The 22,469-nt window shown below is 41.1% G+C and overlaps 1 protein-coding gene across 3 annotated transcripts in view; it reads right to left on the bottom strand.

The window, feature by feature from the left end:
* The window catches only part of LOC308383780 (solute carrier family 12 member 7-like), a 40,693-nt gene that overhangs the window by 6,416 nt on the left and 11,808 nt on the right, over positions 1-22,469 (bottom strand). The window contains exons 2-23 of one of the 3 annotated variants that reach the window (XM_080861894.1): positions 18,164-18,255; positions 17,596-17,721; positions 13,576-13,722; positions 12,272-12,326; positions 11,302-11,432; positions 11,086-11,198; positions 10,896-11,000; positions 8,455-8,642; positions 8,188-8,352; positions 7,959-8,057; positions 6,943-7,000; positions 6,658-6,832; positions 6,042-6,160; positions 5,865-5,963; positions 5,672-5,791; positions 4,783-4,887; positions 4,193-4,361; positions 3,755-3,950; positions 2,751-2,920; positions 1,340-1,471; positions 1,120-1,227; positions 724-825 (exon numbers count right to left, since the gene is read on the bottom strand). In XM_080861894.1, coding sequence (XP_080718020.1) covers positions 724-825; positions 1,120-1,227; positions 1,340-1,471; positions 2,751-2,920; positions 3,755-3,950; positions 4,193-4,361; positions 4,783-4,887; positions 5,672-5,791; positions 5,865-5,963; positions 6,042-6,160; positions 6,658-6,832; positions 6,943-7,000; positions 7,959-8,057; positions 8,188-8,352; positions 8,455-8,642; positions 10,896-11,000; positions 11,086-11,198; positions 11,302-11,432; positions 12,272-12,326; positions 13,576-13,722; positions 17,596-17,721; positions 18,164-18,255 — 2,774 coding nt within the window. Of the gene's footprint in view, positions 1-723; positions 826-1,119; positions 1,228-1,339; positions 1,472-2,750; positions 2,921-3,754; positions 3,951-4,192; positions 4,362-4,782; positions 4,888-5,671; positions 5,792-5,864; positions 5,964-6,041; positions 6,161-6,657; positions 6,833-6,942; positions 7,001-7,958; positions 8,058-8,187; positions 8,353-8,454; positions 8,643-10,895; positions 11,001-11,085; positions 11,199-11,301; positions 11,433-12,271; positions 12,327-13,575; positions 13,723-14,592; positions 14,759-17,595; positions 17,722-18,163; positions 18,256-22,469 lie in introns of those variants that run through there. The other 2 variants (XM_080861895.1, XM_080861896.1) reach the window with 2 other exon arrangements.

Raw genomic sequence — 22,469 nt, 5'->3', positions numbered from 1 at the left:
TGAGTTTCTTGAAAGGTGCTGAACAAATCTATATTGTAGTAGTAAATTGTATCTATAAAGCACTAAATTACAAAAATAGCTGGCCCGAGGTGCTTTATATTGTACGGTAAAATTACAATAAGAGAGAAAAAGAGAAAACCTCAACAATCACTGCTCCTATGTACAAGCGCTTGGCAAGAGACAAGAAACAGGACCGATAAAAGTTAAAACAAATAAGCTTCATGCAGAACCCTGGACACGCTCTCTTACCTATAGGTAAAATGTGTCGTTCCAGCTCTCCAGTGCAAAAATGCATGCATGATAGGGGGAAAAAATGATGGTGCATGATGCAAAACTAGTGACATTATTCTTTGTGTCAGACCTGCACATGTATAAGGCAACTGACCGCTCATTGAGAGTTCCACATCTTAAAATCTGAAGATGGGCACAAATCAAAAGATGAAGATTTGGGAGGAAATAGTCATGACTGATATTTTGGTGCCTGCCGCTCAGGGAGGACTTTGTGTCCCCCTAGCGGCTGTTTTTGGTTTCTGACACTCTGTTAGCAACATCCTGGAGGGTGAACAGCCGAAACAAGCTCATGCATACACTTAACAAATGAGTTAATTCAGAGCACTGTCTAAAGCATTCCGGCGGTTATGAATAGATTAGGATGGTAAAGATGATGAATGGGATAGAGCGACGGCTCCAGGGTTGTTTGTTTGGTCTAGTTGCCATGGCTACCTCATCCTCTGGAATGCACTGAGAGTAGAGGGGCGGGGCGTCGGCACTCGAACACTTCTTCCTCTTTATGGAGGCACGCGATACATCCGTGATGCTCTGAATCTGAGCCCATCGTCCATTCACAACGCAGTGATTAGGGGGAAAAGGTCAAAGGTCAAGAACAGCAGAACAGACCGTGAAGACTTTTGCAACACCTTAATATTTAAGCAGTTTTTCCTAAATCCTGTCATTATAAAAATATTAATTATTGTTGATATGTTTGTTTTAACAAATCCATCATATGACCATCATAAAAGTCTTGCAGGAAAACATTAAAATATGCCAAAATAACCAGCTTATACATCGCTTTACAATCATTTGAAAAACGTTAAGGATGTCCAGTATGTGTCCCTTTACCTCTCTCTCCCTCTCTGTGCGGGACAGCTGCATCTGTTTGAGCATTTGAGATCTCTGCTCCATCACCAGCGTCTTCTCATAGGTGAAAGCTGAGATATCACTGTCATGCTACAGGGAGAGAGAGCATCTGCAAATTCAGTATGAGTAGGTATGGAACTATTATCATATTAAGTAATCTAATGCAGATTTAAAAGTGAATTAAAAGTGTAGACAGTCTCACCATCTCCACTACCTCCACCACTGCATTTAGACGCAGTTGGTAGAGAAACATCTGGAGATCTTTCTTCATCTGAATGGAGTTGTCATCCATCTGTGCCACAGTGAAGATTCGCATTTTGCACTTCCTCCATACCTAAACAGAAAAAGTTATTATAACCAACCACCCAGAGCAACACGCCCATCTTTTATCCAGCTCAATTAATAGGCCACCTGAGTGCAGCACGAAAGATTAAAGACCTGCTTTTATTATTTTATTATGACTGAAGGCCGGCAGGCTCTGCATCAATATTAAACTGTGTGACATTAGAACAGGGGTGGGCAACTCCAGGCCCCGAGGGCCGGTGTCCCTGCAGGTTTTAGATGTGTCCTTGAACCAACACAGCTGATTTAAATGGATAAATTAGCTCCTCAACATGTTCTGAAGTTCTCCAGAGGCCTGGTAACGAACTAATCATGTGATTCAGGTGTGTTGACCCAAGGTGAGATCTAAAACCTTCAGGACACCGGCCCTCGAGGCCTGGGATTGCCCACCCCCCGCATTAGAAGCTGTTAGCAAAAGATCTTGATTTGCAAACAGGTCAACGGCTATTTACTACAAATCTTTGGGGAAAATGTTTAAAGGTTAAAAGAAGAGTAATTTTAATTTTGGTTGAAGTTGATTAAATGTAGTCCCATATGGTAATTGTCAAGTCAGAACCTACGGGACTGAGAAATGCAGCCACCTTCGAGGCGCAGTTCCCCACATGACCACTTGAGGCTGATTCCAAAAGCGACTTGATCATGATCTTTTTAACTCTCATGTTAAAGTGCAAACTTTAGCCTTGTAACTTACATGTTTACAGCCTGGTACCAACATGGTTTTGGTCTCCATAAATAACAAAACACATTCACAACAACATGCATGTGGTGATGTGTTTGTAAGATTTCCCCCTTTTGGGCATTCCTATGGCTTAAAGTCAGGGGTGTGGCCGTTTTGATTGACAGGTTCAGCTTCCTCAAGAACTGAACTCAAGACTTTATTTGTGATGTTCAGAACACTTGGTATCGCTGCTGTGTGATGAAGGATGTACAAAAGTCTAGTGAGGGCACTTTTTGCATTTGTATGTTGCTTAGCATTAATTAGCAGATATGGAAGCAGCTTGATAACGAAGCTTGCTAGTATTAGCCAGTAAGTTAGCATACACTCTGGCTGGAAGACAGCAGCCACAATGCTAACGGTGAGAACATTGAGACAAATTTTAACGGTGTATATAAATGCACTCTATTCATCCTGCTTACTGTGGCAATTTATATAATTATTGATTTTTATCTTACTTTGGAGTCCTTGTTTTTTCTTGAACGGTTCATATTTAAATTCAACTAAAGAATCTTAAAGTAAAAAGATAATTTAGGCAACACAAACAAAGACACACCTTGTGCTGACTAAGTAAGAAAGGCAGAAGCATGAGCAGTCCACCATCATGTACGATCCACCACACATCAACGGTGCCCTCCTTCAGACGCTCCTGGTTAGCAGGGAAATGGTCGATGTTCTTGGCTACGAGCAGAGCCTGATGTGCCGAAGTCGTCTCTCTAACGGTTTCTGCAGGGAGAGAAAAAAGATGTTCCTGAGCCCCGTCCAAAATCTCTAACCTTGTGCGTAAATATGGCGGCCCTAAACACCGGAAATTATGAAAACACCAGCAAACAGAAAAATGCAGCAAAGGCACATAAAACATGGAAGAAAAAGAAGAGGAATAAAACACAAAGGAAGTAGAAAAACCAAAATCTCACAACACACAGAAGTGTTTTTGGGAACACATTACTGTGACGAAGCAGCTGTGGAAGTGACACACACCCAAACATGTGAAGTACTTTTGCAGCATTTTTCTATTTGTTGGGGTTTTTCTTAAACTGCAGTCCATTTGAACTCTCAGGGCCACTGTAAATCTGTAAAACCATAAAATCCTGGCGCGCAACAATACTTGTGACTATCGCTTAATTTGTCATCTGCATCTGCAGGACATCTGGACTAAAAACATCTGTAATCTACTCGGTAATGTGTGATTACATGTCTATGTGGTCATAATAGAAGAAATGTAAAAAAACAATACAGTAAATGTCAAATGCTGATATTTTTGGCATTAATATTTTTGTAATGACATCTTTTCTATTTCTTTACGATAAGAATGTTGCTATAACGTTAGCACGCCATTAAGGACGGGTTTTGTCCTCTTAGTGAAGTGAAGGGCTCATTAAAAGAAATGCAGTTCTGTAAATTGTTGTCCACAGTATTTAAGTAGTTATGGATTAGCAAATGATTGATCTCAGTTATTACAGCTTTTGAAGCCTTTTGACATGTTGCCTCATCAGAAAGCCTTTTGTAATTTTCTCAGTATTGCAGTGTTGTCACACAAAACCCTTCTGTTGAGTTTACCTATAAAGTTTCTCCTTACGGAGGAGTCCCGGTCCTGTTTCCAGCCTGTTGGCCAGGCCATCAGCACGGCATTGTGCTTCATTCCCCCCAGTCCAGCTGACTGAATGAGTATGGAGAAACCATCTCGCAGGCTGGACGACACCACGACGTGAGAGAAACCCTTTGTCTTCTCCGCAGCCATGGCTGCTTTCAAGTTCTGCCGGAAGCAAGCAAGGAAAAGAAAGGAAGAGTTTTAGGTGCTGAGTGGTGTGCAATATTTTGATTCATTCACAGCTTCGGCAACATGTTGGTTCATATTCGAGCGAACATATAGAGCAGGAAAACAAACGTAATTACAAACATAAGAGACACATGGAAGAAGGTTAAACGCAAACATTAGCATGTACAGTGAAGTCATGGCTAGCCGATGAGAGCGAACGATTGAACAAACTGAGAAACCTGCTCTCCTTTCTTGGCCTCGTCCCCTCGGGTCATGTATGTCCCCTCCAGGACGGAGCAGACGATGGTCAGCCCCTTCCCCGCTTTGAGCTGCGTGGCGAAGGACAGGAGACGAGGGTGTGTCACCTCCAGGTCTGAGTTCAGTTTACACAACACCAGCAGCTGAGGCCTGAAGACAGAGCCAAAAATACAAACGTCTAGCAGCAAACAACCGAAAAACAATCAAAGTAATTTTTCTGAATGAATGACAGTCTGTCTGCAGACAACTGTAGTTCTTTAGAGGACAAGATGATAAAAAATGTAATGACTGTCAGTGACAATGAGGCTGCAGCTTAACTGTTCAAGATTTGAAATCAGATTCAGAAAAATAACTGTGCCGAGGTAAAGGTGATGTCATATTGTTCAACATTTGTTCAACAGCCCAAATCTGAATATTCAGTAGATTAAATGTAGAGCAGCAGATTTCTCTGCCAATCTCTGAGTTTAAGAAGAACGTGTTTGTGATTTCTAAGTGATTAAATATAGACCAATCATTATTTGTTGCCTCTAATTAAAATACTCTATTGTGAGAGAAGTGTTTTTGCACTCACCTCCAGTTTTTGGTGTGTAGCGGTGCCTCCTCTAGCCGGATGAGAGCATAGCGTGCTGCATTTAAGGACAGACCTCTGATTCCATCTCCCCACTCCTTCACTGCCCTGCACCACCATTAAAACTGTTTTACTACATCTCAACAAACAAGAACTCATTTTGATTTTCAGAAAAAGGTGTTGTTGGGATGGGAGCGTATGTGGCTCTAAAACTTGTAGAAACCTTTTCACCACCTGATGGCATCCTTCCAGTTGTGTAAGCTGCCAATTCCTTGCACACTAATGCATCTGCATAACATTAGAGATGCAGGCTTTTGAAAAGAGTGCTGATAACAGGCCAGCTCATTCCTCTCCTCTTTAAATCGGCGAGTACAGCGCCCGTGTTTTTCAATTTTAATATTTTTATTCATCTGGCCACAGAAGATTTTATATTTGGCCCAGTGAACATGGCGGTTATCGGTCATATTCTTTGCAAGAAAGAGCTTTAACCTGCATTTGTGGATGGCACAGCAAACTGTGTTGACAGAAATGTTTTCTGGAACGGTTCCTGAGCCCATGCGCTGCTTTTCAGTGACATAATATTGTCTGTTTTTCATGCAGTGCCAACTCAGACCCTTTTTGGCCTTGTCTTGTGCACACAGATATCCAGATTCTCTGAATCTTTTAATGATATCATGTACTGTGTATGATAAGATAGTTTGCATTTCTGAAATTGTTCCACATTTTGTCAATTTGTCACAGTTCTTTGAAGACTGGCAAACCTTAGCCTCTCTTTACTTTTGAAAAGCTCAGCCGCCCTAAAACGATTGTTGTGTATCAGTTTGTTTCTGACCATACCTTCTTGCCTGCACCTGGTTTAAACGCTGAATTGATCTCATCACCTGAAACTTACCCTTTGTATTCAATGTATTTGTAGATACAGCCGGCTATCACTATGACGACCAGAGCGTAGATCCAGGAGGAGATGAACATGAGGGAGAGACAAAGACTCATCCCTAAGAAGGACAGAGTCCTACAGGAAACAAGCAGTGTCATCATTACTGTTACACTCAGAGATAAGAGAGTTTTCTAGGACATGCTCTTACCAGTGATAGAACTTAAAGCGAGGTCTCCAATTGGGGGTGCAGAGCAAAGTCTGGACAGCACAGGCCAGGTTGACAAACAGATAGCACATGAGGAAAAACCTGAGAAGACCAGTGATTAGTATGAAATGTAAAGACATTAACAAATTCAGTGACAAAAAGAGGGAAAAAAGCACATACATGGAGAGGATGGGGGCTACATGATCCAGAGAGGCAATAAGGATTCCTATCTCGCAGATCCCAACAGTCAGCAGCAGAGCCCAGGTGGGCTCACCGTTAGCCTTCCCATGACCAAAGACCTGAGAAAGAGAGATCCAAAGGACAGAGGTTTGATGTAGTACTTATTTTTATCAAGGTCAAAACGGCACGCCTTTCTAACTCCTGTGTGAGAATTTGCAGCTTTTCTCTCATTTATTAGGTTAGAAACTGAAAAAACATTTTGAGAAAAACATAAAATGAAACAGATTAAATACACAACCCAAACATGCTTCCTTAAAACTCTGGGAAGCTGCGACGGGTATAATGTAACCAGTCCTTTAACAATTTATGAATGAAACAATCAGTTCAGAAGACTTTGTGAAAAAGAAGGAAATCTTTTAAACAATCATTTAAAAATGAGAAAGTAGACCAAACATTTTTTACAGTACACATTCATAAGTTATGACTACCTCTGCCGTTGGCTTTTAAACGGTAAAAAAGCACAATAATGAAGCACGAAAGGAAGCTGCGTGTGCACTTTCAAGATAAAAATGAAAAAGGAATAGGTGTTTTTCAAAAGAGGTGATCTTCCACTAACCTGTAAGAAAGGAATGATGCCGTCGCGAGCAATGGCCTGCAACAGCCGGGGGGCACCTGTAAGGCTTTGCAGTCCCGCCCCGCAGCAGGAAAAAAATGAGCCAATCACAATCACCCACGGTGATGGCCAGGCCAGAATGCTGATGACAGGTTTCGTCTTTACTGAGAAACCAAACCTGAAGCATACATACGCTTTATTAAACAGCAATCGCAATGATAAAAATGCATTATGAGACGTTCTGAAAAAACAAAGCACCTGCTTTTCCAAACATTTAAACATTCTTACTTGTCTCTCAGGACCACTCCTTCAATACAGGCTCCAAACAAGACCACAAAGGAGATATCTGACCAGGAAGTTAAGATGAAAACACTGGGACAATTTACATCAACAGCCTGTGACAATATCAATCTGCTGCTCTTCACCCACAGCTGGTGCATAAATATCACCTCATTTAGAAGCAGCGTGAATCTGGGAATCATCAACATTTTCTTCCCTCAATTCGTTTAATATTAGTAATGATAATAAGAAGACAAAGAACGCCCTGAATTGCGTAAGCCGTTAAGACAACTAATGGAAACAAATAAGTAATTATAAAGTCAACAAAAAGTGCTTACAGAATAAAACAGAGAACAACGTGGAAACAAAAGAAATCTAAAAAACAGTAAATATATGAAAATAATGAATAATAATGAAAGTAAGAGATGTTTGGATCCTCGCTGGATGTCAAACCTTTCTCAACTTTTTAGTCAAAGTAATAAGTCATAGTGCATGACCCATTACATCTCAGTTATCATCACACCTGAGGAAACCGGGCTTTCTGCCTTTCTCCTCAGACACTAGTGTTTCAGTTTCTTCAGCTGCTCTTGTAACGTAGTAACAGTGTCACCTCCGTCTCCACTGCACCTAGAGATAAATAGGTTCCCTAATGCTGACCAACAGGGATTATTAGTGGAAACAGTGGATTTACTTTAAACGACTTCTTAATCTCAGCTAAAAATGAGACCAAGAAGACAAGAAGTGGTGTCCCCCCAAACCAAACCTCAAGCGTGCCTTTACACTTGAACACTCGTGTGAACAAGCAATTAACCCTTAGGAACACCAAGAGAGTCTTGCACTGCCACACCTGATGTCCAACTTTCCCTCACTGGTCTTTCAGGTCTGGGAGGATCAAGAACCACAAGACTCCAGAAGGGCCTTTTCTGGATTTGCTCCTTGGGGAACCAGCAGCAGTGAAAGAGTTTCTGGGTGTTCCTGCAGCAGTTCCACAGACACAATCGACACATTCAGGATCTCGAGGATACAGATGAAGGATGTGGTGAGAATAGCCAGTATGGTTCCTATTGGGATGGATCTCTGGGCGTCTCTGAGATCACCTGACCTGTTAGAACCAGCCATTATACCTGAAACGCAACACAAACTTTACTCATGTAAACGCATTAAAACTATAATTCCTCACGCTCAAGTCCCTTGAAACGTTTATCCTAAATGATTTCTCATCTTTGTATAATGTGACCACAATAAATCATCTACCTGTGACAGAGGGGAAGTATATTCCCACCAGCAGAGTGAAGTAGGTGGCCCAATCGTTGAAGACGTAGTTCTTAAGTTTGTCGTTGTTGGCCTCGGCTGGTACAGAAGACAGGTTTTTCCTCTCTATCACCATGTTGTCTGGGCCATAATTGCCCCACAAGTTGTCTAAAGGAAAGACAAGCACAGGCTGCATGATCAGAATTTACTGCAGAAAAAAAAGACTGACAGGAGGAACTCTCAGTGGATTTTTGCTTGACGGTGACGCACCGTTGATGACTTCCCCCAGGACTCCCGGTGTGGCCTGGATCTCGGTCAGGTTGTTTAAGGCGAAGTACTCGTCACAGGTTGCGTTGAGATATGGACTGTCACAAAAAAGGTTCCAGAGCTCCACATCTGTTTTTGCGCACTTTTCAAACATTTCATTCTTCAGAGTGCGGTTCCCCAACAGACAGACACTAGAGGAGAAAAATGAGATCAAGCATTTCATAAATTGTTGCAGACACAGCCCCCCCTCCTCACGCACGACAAAGGAGTGTCTACTTATTATTTCTTATTGTCAGATTAGATTCATCCATGTGCATGTGACGAGGGCGACAATCTAAAATCCACCCATCCATCGTCTTCCGCTTACCCGGGGCTGGGTCGCGGGGGCAGCAGCCTAAGCAGAGACGCCCAGCCTCTACCGGCTGAGAACCGTGATCTCAGATTTGGAGGTGCTGATTCACACTAGGCTGCGAACTGCTCCAAAGCAAACTGGAGGCCATCACCTGATGAAGCCAACAGAACCACATCATCCGCGAAAAGCAGAGATGAAATTCTGAGACCACCACTTGGCTGTGCCTAGAAATTCTGTCCATAAAAATTATGAACAGAATCGGTGACAAAGGGCAGCCCTGGCGGAGCCCATCACCCACCGGGAACAAGTCCGACTTATTGCCGGCTACGCGGACCAAGCTCTTGCCACAGTTGTATAAGGATCAATGGGCCAAACACCCCATAATCCTGGAGAACCCCCCACAGGACGTCCCGAGGGACACGGTCTAAATCTGTGGAACAGGTGCTGGCTTTACAGATACATATTGGTGTCAGAATTTGAAGATGTTCAGTGCAGTACTGAGTAAAGGACACCAGAAGTAACGGTGCCAAGGTATTCAAGATCCCTTCCAACTTTACACTTTGTTACAGTCGCAGTCTCTTGGATGTCTTATGTAAATTTCAAATGCCCATGCTAATACATACGATCTTTTTTTAATAGTAGTTTCAAGTTTTATTGTCATGTACAGATAAACAGTGTAGCCACATTTATCCATAATGACATTCTTTGGCTCGTGCTCCTCAGCTTTACATGAGCATATAGAGAGTGCAGCTATATTGAGAAGAAAACAACAGAAAATAGCAGTGATAGTAATAAAATAATAATAACAATAACATCAATAAAAAGGAGAGAAAAAAGTATTAAATATTAGAGAATTTAGTTGGTATTCACATTTAAGACATTTAGTATCTAACAAAAAGCAAAGAAAACCAGCTGAAAGAGACTAGAAACTACAATTCTACTTTTGTGCAAGTTAAACAGATCTCATACAGTTACTCTAAGACGTTATTTTAAGGTTTTCCTAAAACTCCCTGAAGTCTCCAGTTTCTCCCATATTGGCTTCTTTTCATTGGCTCCCAGTTAAATCTAGAATTACATTTAAAATCCTTCTGCTCTCTTACGAGGTCTTGAATAATCAGGCACCGTCTTATCTTAAAGACGTCATAGTACCATATCAACCCAACAGTGCACTTTGTTCTCAGACTGCAGGTTTACATGTGGTATTTAAAAATAGAGTGGGACGCTGAGCCTTCAGCTTTCAGGCCCCTCTTCTGTGGAACCAGTTCCCAGTTTGGATTCAGGAGACAGACACTATCTCTAACGTAAAGATTAGATTCAAACGTTTCTTTTTGATACTGCTTGAGTTAGGGCTGGATCACTTGACACTGAATCCTCCAGTTATTAGTTTTCACTCCAATTTTCACACTCATACTTTCATTGTGTATTTATACACCACTCTACACTTAATTAGTCTGGCTCTCTTGTACTTCCTAACCTCGCCCCCAGCTGATCATTGCAGATGGCCCCGCCCCTCCCCGAGCCTGGCTCTGCCAGAGGTTTCTTCCTGTTAAAAGGGAGTTTTTCCTTCCCACTATTGCCAAAACGCTTTCTCACAGGGTCATCTGATTTCAGGTTCTACCTTATTAAAATAAATATAAAGCATGTACTGAATTGAATCTCCACTCTTCAAAAGCTGTATATCACTGCAGCATTTCCCTCCCCCCACATATGAACTGTACAGTGTGCAGAAAGACAGAAGCTGTTTTTCATATTTTCCCTTCTATTTACCAGATGAAGACAAATCATATCAGAGGATAAAATACACATTTTAAAAGACTATCTGACCGAATGACTCTAAAAGGTGTTTCAAGTTTCTTGCAGCTTCACACACTCACGTATACACTTACCCAAGTACTTAAAACAAACTTTGCAGTGGTTGCAAACTAACAAACAAACTAATCCAGTTCCTTATCTTAAAAAAAGGATAAATCAGCTGTAGTACAATAAACTGCTTAAAATGTATCTGTAAGCACTGACAGTACGTGATTTTCACTGTCAGAGAAAACATGCCAGCACTTCATAAAAAGCGGTTGCTCAGTTATTAGTCGCTCACCTAAAGTTTGAGGGTTTGATGGCCGTCTTGATGGCTCCTGCGTAAGTGGCCATGATAGACAGAACCACACAGGACAGAAACACCAGAGCCAGCTTGTTCACATACCTGCAGACAGAAGGAGAGGGGCAAATGTGAGCCTGTGTGGTGTGTTCTTCTGTTTGTGTGTGTCAGATGGTGAATGGAAACTTACTTCACCCCTACAAACACAACCAGTGCCATCAGGAGCAGGCAGCAGGTGCCATAGATTCGCATGTCGTTGGCCGTTGTTTCTTTGACCACTTTTTCAGGTGGAATGATGTAGAGCTGGTAGACGGCAAAGAGAAAAATCAGATCGATCGAGGGATTAATGTGCAATCAGAAGGGCACTGACATGGCTGCCTCCTTGTAGGACATAGAGTTTACAAACCAAAAGAATCTCTATGGTTCCAAGAATGTACAAGGATCCAGCGAAGGTGGTTCCCAGGTACAAACAAAGTCCCACAGCACCTCCAAACTCTGGACCCAAGGATCTGGAGATCATGTAATACGAGCCACCGGCTGTCAGGAAGTGATCACAAAAATACATTTTACTAGTTTCATATCTACACATACACAAATGTAAAAAAATAAATAATGCCAATAAAGTTTCCGGTGACAAACTGATAGCTGCCTGTTCCTGTGCTCGTAGACCAGTTTGGGCATAAAACTGTTTCAGAATGTTTTCTTTTCGCTCACAGGGATTACTTGCATAACACTGACCTCGCTGTTTGAAAATGTTGCCCATATTTGATATAAACATTGATTATTTTACCAGCATCTACATAACATAAAATAACGTAAAATAAGGACAATTGGTCCCCTTTAAAATTGGGCTCTGTCCATTTGCAGCTTTTGTGCATTGCATTAGATTTCATATATTAGCTACTGAGAATATTCTACTGAGATTTAAAAATCCAATATTCCAACATATCGAACTATGTTTTCCCTTTCAGACACAAAACATAACAGACAAGGGCCAAATATGCTTATGTTATTTACTCGTTTGTGTTCTGCTAAATGTATAAACTGTAAGTATGTATCAAGCGCTTGTTGTGTTTGTGGTATTACAAAGAAGTGTGTTGCCAACAGGGATGATGCAGAGTGTCCAATCAATCAGCAAATAGCAGATATCGGCTGATAACACTGGCATGCCAAACAATTGGTTGTGCTCTACACAGTGTGCAGAATTAGCTTGCTCTCACACAATGATGAAGTTTAAAAAACATTTTGGATGCTGTGCAAATCATAGCTCAATTCAAACTCTGTATAATCTCACTCACAATTGCAGCTATTTTTGCAGACTCCATGTGCATACATCTCTTGTACCGTAAAAGCAAATCAAATAATTCATTATGTACCTGGGACAACTCCATTTGTTGCAATGGCACTCATTGATATAGCTGTGAGCAATGTCTGCATGAAAAAAGCAAAAGAAAACAGGACAGATGATCACCAGTGGATGGTTTGTAAAAGCAACATAAAAGAAAGAAAGATAAATGAAAATAACTTTGACCAGCTTGTGTTTGTCAAGTTTGTTAAGTTGTCAAGGTGCAAGCATCATGCTCAGATAATAGTGCTTTGAATTGCAGCTGAGCGGAAGTACAATGTGTCAATAAAATACAAAGTACAGTAAGTGCCTGAAAACAGTCACTGAAGCCTCTGATTAGAATTAGGAGTGCAATAATGTGAAACATGCAGCATGCAGAGTACTAAATACTCTGCATGCTGCATGTTGTTTTGTGCAATATTCCAGTGGAAAAAACATTCCAGCATTTTGTTTCCACTCCATCAAACACAAAGTTGCCTAAATTTAGCAGAATCAGTGAAAGCACCAGTGACAAACCGAGTGTGACTGAGGGCCAGGCTGAAAATCAGAAACACTGAAGTACAGTCATATATTTGTGCATTTTGTATTTATTGTACTTAGTCAAGAAAAATAAGCTTGATTGTCTCACTCTGCAATGTTTGAGTTTTACTCAAACACTGTTGGAAAATTCATTTCATTCACCATACAGTCAAGCTCTGTGCAGTGAAACTGGTTACAAATAGCAACAAATAAAATACAAAAACGCAAATAAACTTTGTAGTTTCTGCAGAGATGAAATGGCGAGAGTCTCTGTTTCCAGGAGATTTGTTCTAGAAGGTTTCTCCAAGGTTTTACTGAATGAGCCCTTCTGTTAGGATGCTGCCCCACTAACGGGGAGGAACCTTAAGTGTCAAACACAGACACAAGAAAAATGAGACCACTGGCATCATCACCTCTATTGCCCATCATCTCTTTGGTGTGGAGCATACGAGCGTGTCAGGGTGAGTCTAAAATGTAAAGGAGTTGTAGTTTGCAGATTGTTCGCATCACATCACATGAGTGCTGAGCATTCAAGTTCAAACTTTGAAACAGGCACTTCTCTGTCTGGCCATCTGGAGCTACTGACGTATGTGCTGCGGTTGTAAATAAGGTTTTCTGCTCGTTTTGGGGACTCGGACAAAGACATTAATGCTCATCACACCATAAATTCAGAGGAGCTGTGATTGGCGTGACGTAAATCTCACACTCAATCGCAGCTACATCACTGATGGCTGGCCAAGAGGGACAGTTTGTTTAGCACTGCCACATTTTGAGACTCATTAAGCAGCTCGTCATCTGAAGCTGTCAATTACTCACGCAGATGCAGCACATGGAGACAATGGCGAAAGATCCGAGAATTCCTGCTGTGCCGACAATCCAGGTGAGGCGCAGAAAGAGAATCACCCCCAGAATGTTCTGCATGCAGGGCAGGTAGACCCCAATGAATGTTCCCATATGGGGGACCTGCCGACAGACAAACAGACATGCACAAAGGTGAGAGTGAATCTTGAATTATGCCTCATTGCACTGTTACTGAGGAGATGAACATGAGAGTAGGCTGCAATGTGGGGAAATCCAACACGTGTCCCTCCTCACAGCCACACCAAGCCACTTAAAAAACGTCTTGTCATTCAAAGTGTTAAATTACAAAGCACATCCTGCACTTAACATTACTGTATGTTTACAGTGCGTCGGCATGTTATCATCTGTTTAAGATGCATCAAACTCAATGCCACTTACTTCTAGTTAAATCTAAAAATAATCTCTTGCGTTTTCAAAGACTCTACAGTCAGATGTTTTCTGGTGGTTGTCCTCTTAATGCCCATCAGATCATGAGCAGCCAGCCCAGGGTTAGTGTCAGGTTTTCTTTTAGCCACGTGCCGTTTCACAAAATGAAAAAGTAAGGGAACAACTAAATCATACATCCTTGATTGGCGAAAAATCAAGTTACTGACTACACTGTATGACAAAGCTCAGCGGAAACCGGAATCATCAACACAAAATATTACATTATTCACTTTTAATTACATGCGTATAAAACATGTCGATAGGTTAAACAGTTTTACTGAAGAGAATAAGGCTAAAAAAATCTGTATTTTCGAGATAACCTTGTGCTTAACACAACTTGCAGAAAATGAAAACAATTAGATGGAAAATATGAAAAATTTAATCACACTGAAGCTGTCATTTACCGACTAACATCAAAGCTCATTAAAAACACCAGCAGGGTCACATAACTTGAACGATTTAAGTGCAGTATAGCATTAGCAATGCGGATTACAATAGCCAAGCACATGCATACGCACGCCTCCACAAACACCAAAGAGTACGTACCATTTTCCGACATGCAAACATTTTGTCCTGTGCTTTCTCCATTGCACTCAGCTGTTTGTCAAAATGCTGCAAAGTGCCTGCTGTGGATTTCCAAACCTCCCACATCTTCTCCTTTCTGTTACACTGCCTCGCTCTCCTGCCTGTTTTCTCCCCTTCACTGAGCCGTTTAAGTTAAAGGTCCAGATCCTCTGCAGAGCTCTCAGCTCTCATTCAGGGGGCGGGTTTTAGTCAAACATCATCAATGCTTCCACATAGAGCAACAGACCAAGGTCCCACTGTCTCGTCAATGACTAATGTTGTTTTTGACTTTAGCAAAAGCACAAAAGGGACAGAAATTGTTGCAATGAAAGCGCCTTCTCAGTTAAAAGCCCGTTTTCTGCAGCATGTACAACTTTTGCCACAAAGCAGCAGTTTTGAAACATATTTTATTGTGTGTTTGTCTGCTTTCTTTTTTAAACCTGTGGACCTGTGGTCAAAGGCTAGCTGTTCCTCTGTGTATCCGGTTAATAAGCCACTCTAACAGACTACTGGCAGTAGCTTGACAGTTATCAAAGTCACCCACCCAGGTAACATCTGTACAGATGTTTTACCAGGAAAAATGTTGTCGTTTTTCTCTTCAGTTTGAGTCGAAGAAAATTGGTCTCCCTGATCACATTTCCATACCAGGCAGTTTATTTAAGCACAAAGGAGATGAAATCAATCTTATGACCTAATGAAGGTGGTTGTTAACATTCCTCATCTAAGTCCTGATAAAAAGATACAACTGTTAATGTGCTGTATGTCTGGTTGTGTTGAACCGGCTGTCTGCACTGTATTTGTAAAATCCCCAGCTCTATCACATGAAGCTCAAGTGATTAAAGATGGATAGATTTAAAACAAAAAAATCTGAACATTTAATCTTTTCTGCCTCAAACTCTTCTGTTTTCTCTCTTTGTCGCACCATTTGACCTATTTTCACTTGCTCTTGGCTCAGTTTTTGGCAACATTTTTAAAGCAACTGAAAGATTTCCAGAGTGTGAGACCTTGAGGAGGATTATGGTAAGACATTCAGACTAACGGTTCACAGAATGAGTTTCCACCTCCGGTTGATGAGGGCCTAATCTGTGAACAAAGTGAAAAAATATCATTGCAGTCCATCGTCGTCACTGTGCACAGTGCAGAAGAAGGAACAAGCCTTTGGGCTCCTATTGTTCATGCTTGTGTTGCTGTCAGTTCTTTAGCTTAACTTATGTTGAAGACAACAGAAATCAAACAAACTAGTGCATCTCAAAAAAATCTTATTATGAAAAATGTTCTTTTTTTAAATTTTATTTAACTCAATAAGGTAAAATAAAAGTAAATGTTAAAGGGTGGGGTTTATAACTCATGCAAATCAAAGAAAACCGTCATTTGGACTAAAGCCCCATTCAAACAGCTTAAAGATGTACGTCTTGGTCCAGTTCTGTACATGTAACCATGGTCGGGGAAAGACTGATGACTCAGAACTCTTTCAGATGACGATCACCAACAGCGCCCACGAGGATAAACCACATAAGGTCATTGCTGAAAAGGTTGGCTGTTTGCAGGGTGCAGTAATAAAGTATATTAATGGAAAGCTGACCGGGAGAGAAAAGTGTGGTACAAGAAGGTGCATAAGTAACAGCCATGACTGCAGCGCTGATGTCGATTATGATGTTTGACGTCATGTTCGGTTCAAGAGAACTTTACAAGCGACGGTCTGACACTGGTTGCATCAAGATCATGCACCGACGTCTTCAGGAAGGGAGCTACTACTGTTTACTTAGCCTGGCAGGGCGAAGGACACTGTCTCAGCTGAACTCTGGACACACACGCACACAAACATATATACACATGCAGATGCGCAGCAGTCCAAAGTGCTCTTTTTGATGAATGTAAGTTTTGTATTTCTTTTTGAAATGAGGGTCCTAGTGTCTGGAGGAAGTGGAGAAAGCAGAGAATCCACTTTCCAACTTTATTAATTGCATTGCAATAACATCTACTGGTGTTTTTAACAATAGCTGTTTTTAAAAAATAGTGCACAGGTTAAAAGACAAAACAATAGGGCAGCAAGGCGTCGTTTGCATGCTCTCCCCATGCATTTGTGGCTTTTCTCTTCGTACTCTGTCTTCGTGCTGCAGTTTAAAGACATGCAGTTAGTTTGGTTAGGTTAATTAGGGATTCTAAATTGCCTGTAGGTTTGAATGTGAGTGCAAATGGCAGTCTGTCTCTCTACATTAGGCCTGTGACAGATGGATGTCCTTTGACAGCTGGGATAGGCCAGGCCCCTCTGATCCTGAACCGGAGAAGTGCAAGAAAATGGTTGGATAAAAAGATAATTAAGGCTTTCATCTTGAAATAAACTTTAAAAGGCTGGTTTCAAAGCATGGAAACAAAATAAACTACATGTAAGGATTAAATATCTTTAATAAGGATGCAGTAACAGTAACTTAACTAACATAGAGTAACTTTACAGTCGGATACTTAAAATTGTGGGTCTGTGTCTGTATCCAAACACTTTCTAACTGCACTGTTTAGCATAAAACGTCTGGTCTCTATAGATAATTACTCCTTCACAACAACGTCTTGGGGTTATTTTTCATATTAACTCAACCCTTTGAACGTGAGGATCAAAATTAGGACGTTTACAGCTGCTGTGCTGCTAATTCAATTCAGTGAAGTGAATGAAACACGAAACCTCCTTTTTTGTTTGTGCTGCCTTTTATGTTTCATGTTATACTGAAACAGAATGTGCTTGTATATCGAAAAATAAAAACAGGATGGCAGATGAAAAAGATAAGCAGATATTCCAGACGAAAAGAAAGGCCTTCTTGTGTACAGATATAATCGGTGCTGAAGTTTTATTGCAGACGCTAAAAATCCCGCCAGAACAGATTTCAGGAGAAAGCACTCCGAGTGTTGAGGACTACACTAACGATTATGTTGGCGCAAAGCATGCATGCTTTCATTAAGAGTTCTGCTGGCTCAAAAACAGGAGTCACGTACCATGACTGCAGCCCTCCTGACTCCATCCTCGGCTTCCTCATGCTCACGAACACCCTGGGTTAGGTTGGTGTAATTAGCCAGTTTGTTGAGAAAAGATGAAACCATGGGCGTACTGTCCATTTCTTCCTGTAAACAGACAGAGAACATATAAAAATAAAGACCAATCCAGGCCTTTCAAGCATGACCAAGAAATATTTCCTATTGTATGTTCCTCAGACTCCCTTTATTGACTCCAAGATCTTTATTGTGTATGTATGTAGCACACTTTCCATGTATGAATGACAGTGAGTGAACAGACTTTAAGATAACTGAGACCATCTCAGATTGATTTTGTTTATGAGAGATTTGGGACAAACTAAACAGAAGCACTCAATGACCCCAGTCTGACTTTCTTCCTATTGCAAAGATTTAAAAATTGCAACCATCTGGTCACACAGTCCTGTCTGTTTTCTATTAATGTTACATAATAACAAAAACTATATCTTACATACCGTTTAAATCGTTAGCAGCATGTTTTGGACTATATGTATTAAAAACAGACAAATCATTCATTTTTAATTCATCTTACCTCAAACAAGGCCATATTCTTGCCTTCATAGTAGGTCTCTGTGTCCATGTCTGGGTTGATGAATGCAGAGGACTCCCTCCGGTTGTCATCTCCTTTTGAGGTAAAAAAGGAGAAAAAAAGAAAGAACCAATGAATAAACAGGCAAGAGGTTGACAGAATCATTAGATGTGTATTTCCATTTGGATTTAACTAATTGTCACTGCAGAATTAGCTTACTGACTGCCTCTTGTATGTTGATGTTATAACTTGTTGCTCTTAAACAAGGACAGAGTTGTAGAAGACTTCAGAAAGGTGCGAGTCTGCCTGGACCGAGTGTCATCAGTTCTTAGTGAAATTAATGGGTGTTAGTGGGAGGCTACTTGTCTCAGCATGGTAATCCCAGTGAGCAGCCAGCATCACCCATACTCATCCCCATGACTATTCCATGTTTTTTTTTTTATTGTTAGCACACAAATAAATGTGTCACGGCTGGTGTGATCCTATACTGATGGATCTCTGTCAGTATTATGTTAGCAACATTACCAGAACCAATGATAGTCTGCAGTCCAAAGTCTCTCTAATAGTTAATGCAAATGACCTGCATAGCTACTACTCTTACTGACCACGAAAGACTGATGACACATCAGGGGCAGTAACTGTGGTTTAATGTCGTCCCAAGGATTCTTAAGTATGGGTTTTGTTGGACCTGTACATCAAACTACTGGCCCAGAGCTGCAACCACTGCCTTTGTAAAAACAGCACAAGACTGCATTACATGGTCCAGGCTGCATTTGATATAGCTGTGCTCTGTGACAACTGTGTCCAGTACCATTTATAGAGAATCAGGGGTCAAAGGTTTGATCCCCTGGAGACAAATGAAGGCTTTGGCCACACTTTAGGCTTATAGTTTTGCTAACAGCTTTTGTACACCACTTAAAGACACAGTGGCTTAGATTAACATTATGACTGGCCTGTTCAGACTGGCTTCTTTTGCCCCTGGTTGTCATGCAGTGGTCTATGACTGTTAGATATGGCATATTATCACACTCACATCACAGTGTTGTAGGCTACACTGTCGCCTTGAAGAGCCCAGGGCCTTGCATGGATTTAGTGATTGTTGAAGATAAATTAATGAGGATGGTGTACCGTAGATGCACATGACATAGTGAAGATTGTAAGAAAATTTCGCATGTGGTATTGAGTGAGAAAGAATATTGGTATGAAAGCTGCTTTTTCAACATTCATGCAACAAAAATATAAAAATATACAGGGAGTGCAGAATTATTAGGCAAATGAGTATTTTGTCCACATCATCCTCTTCATGCATGTTGTCTTACTCCAAGCTGTATAGGCTGGAAAGCCTACTACCAATTAAGCATATTAGGTGATGTGCATCTCTGTAATGAGAAGGGGTGTGGTCTAATGACATCAACACCCTATATCAGGTGTGCATAATTATTAGGCAACGTCCTTTCCTTTGGCAAAATGGGTCAAAAGAAGGACTTGACAGGCTCAGAAAAGTCAAAAATAGTGAGATATCTTGCAGAGGGATGCAGCAGTCTCAAAATTGCAAAGCTTCCGAAGCGTGATCATCGAACAATCAAGCGTTTCATTCAAAATAGTCAACAGGGTCGCAAGAAGCGTGTGGAAAAACCAAGGCGCAAAATAACTGCCCATGAACTGAGAAAAGTCAAGCGTGCAGCTGCCAAGATGCCACTTGCCACCAGTTTGGCCATATTTCAGAGCTGCAACATCACTGGAGTGCCCAAAAGCACAAGGTGTGCAATACTCAGAGACATGGCCAAGGTAAGAAAGGCTGAAAGACGACCACCACTGAACAAGACACACAAGCTGAAACGTCAAGACTGGGCCAAGAAATATCTCAAGACTGGTTTTTCTAAGGTTTTATGGACTGATGAAATGAGAGTGAGTCTTGATGGGCCAGATGGATGGGCCCGTGGCTGGATTGGTAAAGGGCAGAGAGCTCCAGTCCCACTCAGACGCCAGCAAGGTGGAGGTGGAGTACTGGTTTGGGCTGGTATCATCAAAGATGAGCTTGTGGGGCCTTTTCGGGTTGAGGATGGAGTCAAGCTCAACTCCCAGTCCTACTGCCAGTTCCTGGAAGACACCTTCTTCAAGCAGTGGTACAGGAAGAAGTCTGCATCCTTCAAGAAAAACATGATTTCCATGCAGGACAATGCTCCATCACACGCGTCCAAGTACTCCACAGCGTGGCTGGCAAGAAAGGGTATAAAAGAAGAAAAACTAATGACATGGCCTCCTTGTTCACCTGATCTGAACCCCATTGAGAACCTGTGGTCCATCATCAAATGTGAGATTTACAAGGAGGGAAAACAGTACACCTCTCTGAACAGTGTCTGGGAGGCTGTGGTTGCTGCTGCACGCAATGTTGATGGTGAACAGATCAAAACACTGACAGAATCCATGGATGGCAGGCTTTTGAGTGTCCTTGCAAAGAAAGGTGGCTATATTGGTCGCTGATTTGTTTTTGTTTTGTTTTTGAATGTCAGAAATGTATATTTGTGAATGTGGAGATGTTATATTGGTTTCACTGGTAAAAATAAATAATTGAAATGGGTATATATTTGTTTTTTGTTAAGTTGCCTAATAATTCTGCACAGTAATAGTCACCTGCACACACAGACATCCCCCTAAAATAGCTAAAACTAAAAACAAACTAAAAACTACTTCCAAAAACATTCAGCTTTGATATTAATGAGTTTTTTGGGTTCATTGAGAACATGGTTGTTGTTCAATAATAACATTATTCCTCAAAAATACAACTTGCCTAATAATTCTGCACTCCCTGTACAGCAAGCCTCTCTGGCTTTTAAAATAAGATTACAAAAGGGTTATATACCGAGGGTTATAGAGTCGGGGCAACAGCTTTGCTCAGATTGCTTCTTCTAAGCTGGGACTACCCACTAAGAGGCAGGATATCATCGGAAAACAACAATGAGATAGTGATTATGTACTGTAAGCCTGCCACTAACAGCTGTTTAAATCCAATGGCGTATCGTAGGATGAGGTTGCTCATAAACACAGATCCAGAAAGACATTCCAGAAGCTCTTGATTGTCCCAACTGTTGTTAGGTGTTGTCCAAAGAGTGATGAATTGTGTGTGTAAGCATTCAAACAGTTTTAGTGACCAAACCAGAACAGAGGAAATGCCATGTTTGCTGCTGCACATAAGGTTGTTTGCTTTGGGTCATTAGTTGCTCCTTTTTCTTTTCAGCCTTTTTCTTTCTGCATCTTTTTTAATTATACATCCACCCTTCCACTCTCTTAACTCAAGGGTGGGGAACTCCAGGCCTCAAGAGCTGGTGCCCTGCAGGTTTTAGATCTCACCCTGGGTCAACACACCTGAATCAAGTGATTAGTCTATTACCAAGCCTCTGGAGAACTTCAAGACATGTTGAGGAGGTATTCTAGTCATTTAAATCAGCTGTGTTGGATCAAGGAAACATCTAAAACCTGCAGGACACAGGGCCTTGAGGCCTGGAGTTGGACAAATTCAGGCTGTAGACTATCCCAGCTGTCATAGAGCAAAATATCAGCATCATTTCCTAATCAGTCCATAAAACATCCAGACATGCAATTTTATAAAAAATCTTTTTGCATATACAAACTCTAGTCTGTTTTACTTGTAAATGTAGAGGTTTTTTCACTTTCACTCTTGCCCGTCTTTCATCTGCTTTCAACTCTCAAATATGTGTTACTCTGTGGTATGTATGCGTGCTTATTCATGCCCTAAAGCTATCAAAACTATATCAGCAAACTCTAACTGTAATCATATTCACTAACCTTTGATTCAATGTTACTGATCATTAAAATTTAGTTTTTGCAAATCCTTGTGTCTGAATTAGGGTGGCTATAACTCTGGAGGTAGAGCAGATCATTTACTAATTGGACGGTTAGTGTTTCAATCCCAATTATCCTTGGGAAAGCTACTAACCCCAAGTCTCTGATGCATCCATTGGAGTGTGAACGTTAGATACGTAGAAAAAAGTGCTTGGGTGAATGAGGCAAGTTGTACAATGCTATGAGTCCTCAAGTGTAAGAATGTGCTATACTGTATAAGAACCAGCACATGTAAATTGGTTTTGAATATTGCAAAGTGAAATAGAGTTATCAAAAGAATATGAAGCTGTGACTTAATGTCTAAAATGCTTTTGTATTCTGCCAAAGAGATATCAAGTAAGGTTGAATTAGAGCCGGGCTATACTTTCATGTGATAGCAATTTGTTCCACAAGATGTCGTAGAGGTTGTGGCGGGCCAATGTAACCTCAGAAGTCATTAAAAACA

Source organism: Rhamphochromis sp. 'chilingali' (genome assembly GCF_963969265.1).
Source record: "Rhamphochromis sp. 'chilingali' genome assembly, chromosome: 16".
NCBI lineage: Eukaryota > Metazoa > Chordata > Actinopteri > Cichliformes > Cichlidae > Rhamphochromis > Rhamphochromis sp. 'chilingali'.
The sequence above is the reverse complement of the archived record's forward strand: the minus strand, read 5'-3'. Positions and strand labels throughout refer to the sequence as shown.